A 3,921-nucleotide genomic window follows, 5' to 3' on the forward strand; every position below is an offset into this window, starting at 1 on the left:
ACTAAGGATTAACCCTAATGTGCTGCTTCTCCCCAGCCCTCAGACCTGTTCCTGGCAAATGTTGCATATTGACAGTCCTTATGAGGTGTGCAGGACAGGGGTTCTCCTGTGCATCTCACAAGGCCTATACAGAGGGAGGACACTGGTTGAGGACCAGTGGCTGAAGGAAGCAGCATACTTAGAGGCCCCTCCCAGCCTGTTCACCCAATTCCATGCAGCAAATTTGGGGAGTGAAGAATTCATCTCCCCAGCCACCATCTACTGCTCCCACCAGTCTGTAGCACTTGTGATTAATAACGAAGAGCATGTGCCTGAGGTTTCAAAGTCACCTAATGGATGTGGATGACCAGTTCCCAATAACTTCAATCAATGGACATTCATATCTCTGAGGTGGATCTAAAAGTCTCAGTTTACTGTTTCAAGAATTGGCAACTCTTGAATGTTTACTTTACTGAACTACACTTTGGTGCAGAGCACTAGATCTCAGCTAGGGAAGAGGAGACTTAAGTTCTCTCTCTTCTGTTTCATTGTGGTAAAACAATGTTAGAGGACTTCTACAATTCTGCTGGATACCATTATTTTAAAGGTGTTCTAATTCACGAACGCTTTGTCCACGTAAATTCAATTTTTGTATGTAAGTTCTACCTCAGTCTAGGTACTAACCTAACTGTTTTGAGGCAGATATAATCTTTTTGTGGACTTTAAGAGGTGTGGGGGGAAGACATCTGACTTCCATTGCAAACCTCAAATCTGCTACCTCATCTCTATAACACTGAACTCTACACAGACATCTTATATGTAGGCCAACCCATAGTGGTGCCTGAGCCATGGAGAAATAAGGAGACGGCAACTATGAATTAAGTTACCATAATTCCATTGAGGTTTTTTGACGAATGAAGCCTCAGTAAAATTAAGATTCTACCTGCTACATTTTATGAAAAGTAAAATCCATCAATATTTTAAACCTGTTTTAAATTAAACAAGCACACAGTCCTTTTTCACATCTGTAATCCATGGTGTTCTACTGCTTTGTTGAGTTTTCCCTCTCTGTGTTTGTTGTGGTTTGGTATTACAAGGAGGAAACAATTAAGAGGGTCATATAGATTTTGACTGATAATTAGAATAATGTTTAGTTCATTTGCATACTGCAGTTCAATTAGCGCAAGTTGCATTTTATAGTAAGATACACATCTAATGATTTAATAAAATACCCTTATTAGCCAATACAGTGCACTCTGTCATAACTGTTAAATTGTTATTTGTATTATGGCACCACCAAATGAGGGCCATGGTCCCACTGGGTGACAGGTCCCAGACAGATATATGAAAGATATGGTCCCAACTCTGAAAATCTTACATAATAAGAGTGTGATCATCAACAGGATCCATGCAGGTCTGCTTACATGGAGCTGATTACAGGACTGGGGCCTGAATTAAGACAAGGTGCAAGAAGTGGATAAAGGAGCAAGGGAGGGCAGACCACGGCTGCAGTAATAGGATGTGGATACTCATACTAACTATCAGAACAACTGGATTGTAACTTTGATTTTTTACAAGATATAAAATATATGAATAAATATCAGCTATCTACACTAGCCATCTGCCTACCCACTGTCCACAGTCACCTGTCTAAATTCCATTGCACAGGCATGCCCGTCCCCATCATTATTCAAAATATTGAAAAATATAATGAGCAAGAGATCTGTTTTGACCAGTAGATGTAAAGTTAATGCCCTAAGTCTAGAAGAGGCTAGGCAGAAAGTGAAATATGTACTGGGGTGAAGTTCTTGAAAAGCACTTAAATCTCACTGAAAGTCAATGGGACAAAGGCACTTCTCCAAATTCCTTTACACAATATTTTCTGCAAGTATAGTATTGGCCCCTTGCAACCAATTACTCACACAATATATAAATGCTTGGAATTGTGCTGTACAAACCTGTAGGAAAAGCAGATAAACACTCACTCAGCATCTTGATATTTAATCAATAACTGGTCTCAGCTCCATAATGAAACTAACTTGCTATGTTGCTTTCTAAAGGAATTCCAAAAAAGATTGAAGAAAACAAACAAATAAGCTTCCAAACCCCACTGTTAAAAATAACTCAGAATAAAACTAAACTCCACCATTGCCACCAAACATCCTGTTACATGTTTTTTAGAAAACAAAAAGAGTAAAGAAAATTGTCCTTCCTGATAAAAGTGGCTTATGTCAAGTTTTAGCTTAGAGAGTGTATAATTTACGGTCATGCTATAAACTCTTGGAACACTGGTATATTTGATACAAGATTCGCAATATTTCACAACACTCACCATTCTGTGATGCTCTTGTGTGCTCTAATTACTGATGTCTCAATATCAATGGGATGGTATCTCATCCCTCGTAACTCCATGGCTTCATCTAGTGCACCCACAACATAAAGTGCATCATGTCGCTCTAGTTACAGAGAGGGAAAAGCAATGACTTATATATATATATAAATACATTATAAAAATATCCACATTAGTAAAATAACAAACATTCCATTTATAAAGTATCCTTGAATTTCAGAAGATCCAAAGCACTTTACAAGTTATATATATTCACGATTACTGAAATGCAATGTGGGATGGAGGGCAGCAGGTAATCAGGTTGCTGAGCACAATATGAGAGAAAAAGAAATTTTCAGCCGACACCAGATCAAATCTCTATTCTCATGAATGTAGAGCAGACAGAGTGACTTGTATGGCATTCCGTTTATCTGCCTTTGAAGGATAATGAGTGAAACTGACCCTTCTGGGATGTGAATCTGTCTGTTTTGCAGCTTGGATATTTCAAATCTGGTAGCTTAAACCACTATGGTGTCTGCCTATGATGCCGAAATAATATATGTTATATTCTTGATATCAAATCACTGATTAAGACAAAACTATGTTGCAATTTGTTTGTAGCATGAATTTTTATCAATTAGAGATGAGACCAATAAACCCAAACCAAACCAAAACAAAAAACCAACAACCCCAAGACTGAGATGAGAGTTCTTCTGGGATCTTATGTTAGTTTATGATAAGCCTATGTCATCCATAAGAGAAAATATATTGGTTGTGGCAATGGAGTTTAAGTCTCAATGAAGACATCTCCCAGCCGCTATGTAGAAAAGGGACTTGTCCTTCTGAAAAGAGAGTTTAGAAAGGAAGGATAGAGGAGGTGTGCCACTACTACTTCATGGGAGGATTTATTCCACTGGAAATGAAAGACCAGAAAACACTCCGTTGCTATTCTCTCAGAGTAAGAATTCCTGCTGCTTCTTGGACCCCTTATAGCTTCAGGATATTTTTCTGGATAAAATAATTAACAAAGTGAGAAAATCCTAAAAAATGTTTTATAAAATTAAATGCCTTTAGGAAGATTTAAATATGATGAACTGGAGAGTAATCTTAATGCACAGCAATTATAAGCAGGGCTTCAGATGTTATCAAATTCATCCGACTAGGTTCTATTCAAATTAGGGCTGTCGATTAATCGCAGTTAACTCATGCGATTAACTCAAAAAAATTAATTGCAATTAAAAATTTAAATGCTATTAATTGCACTGTTAAACAATAGAATATCAACTGAAATTTATTACAGATCTGGGATATTTTTCTACATTTTCAAATATATTGATTTCAATTCCAACACAGAATACAAAGTGTACAGTGCTCACTTTATATTATTACACCTCTACCCTGATATAATGCGACCCTATATAACACGAATTCGGATATAATGCAGTAAAGCAGTGCTCTGGGGGGTGGGACTGCGCACTCCGGCAGATCAAAGCAAGTTTGATATAACACGGTTTCACCTATAACATGGTAAGATTTTTTGGCTCCTGAGACCAGCATTATATTGAGGTAGAGGTGTATTTTTATTACAAATATTTGCACTGTAAAAATGATAA

General features: G+C 37.4%; 1 protein-coding gene across 5 annotated transcripts in view; it reads right to left on the bottom strand.

Annotated features, from left to right (window-relative positions):
- DIP2C (disco interacting protein 2 homolog C) overlaps window positions 1-3,921 on the bottom strand; it is a 518,420-nt gene that overhangs the window by 12,423 nt on the left and 502,076 nt on the right. For all 5 annotated transcript variants that reach the window (XM_075062211.1, XM_075062209.1, XM_075062210.1 and 2 more), the window contains one exon: window positions 2,312-2,435. In XM_075062211.1, the coding sequence (XP_074918312.1) occupies window positions 2,312-2,435 (124 nt within the window). The remainder of the gene's footprint in view (window positions 1-2,311; window positions 2,436-3,921) is intronic.

Source organism: Chelonoidis abingdonii, chromosome 2 (genome assembly GCF_003597395.2).
Source record: "Chelonoidis abingdonii isolate Lonesome George chromosome 2, CheloAbing_2.0, whole genome shotgun sequence".
Classification (NCBI taxonomy): Eukaryota; Metazoa; Chordata; order Testudines; family Testudinidae; genus Chelonoidis; species Chelonoidis abingdonii.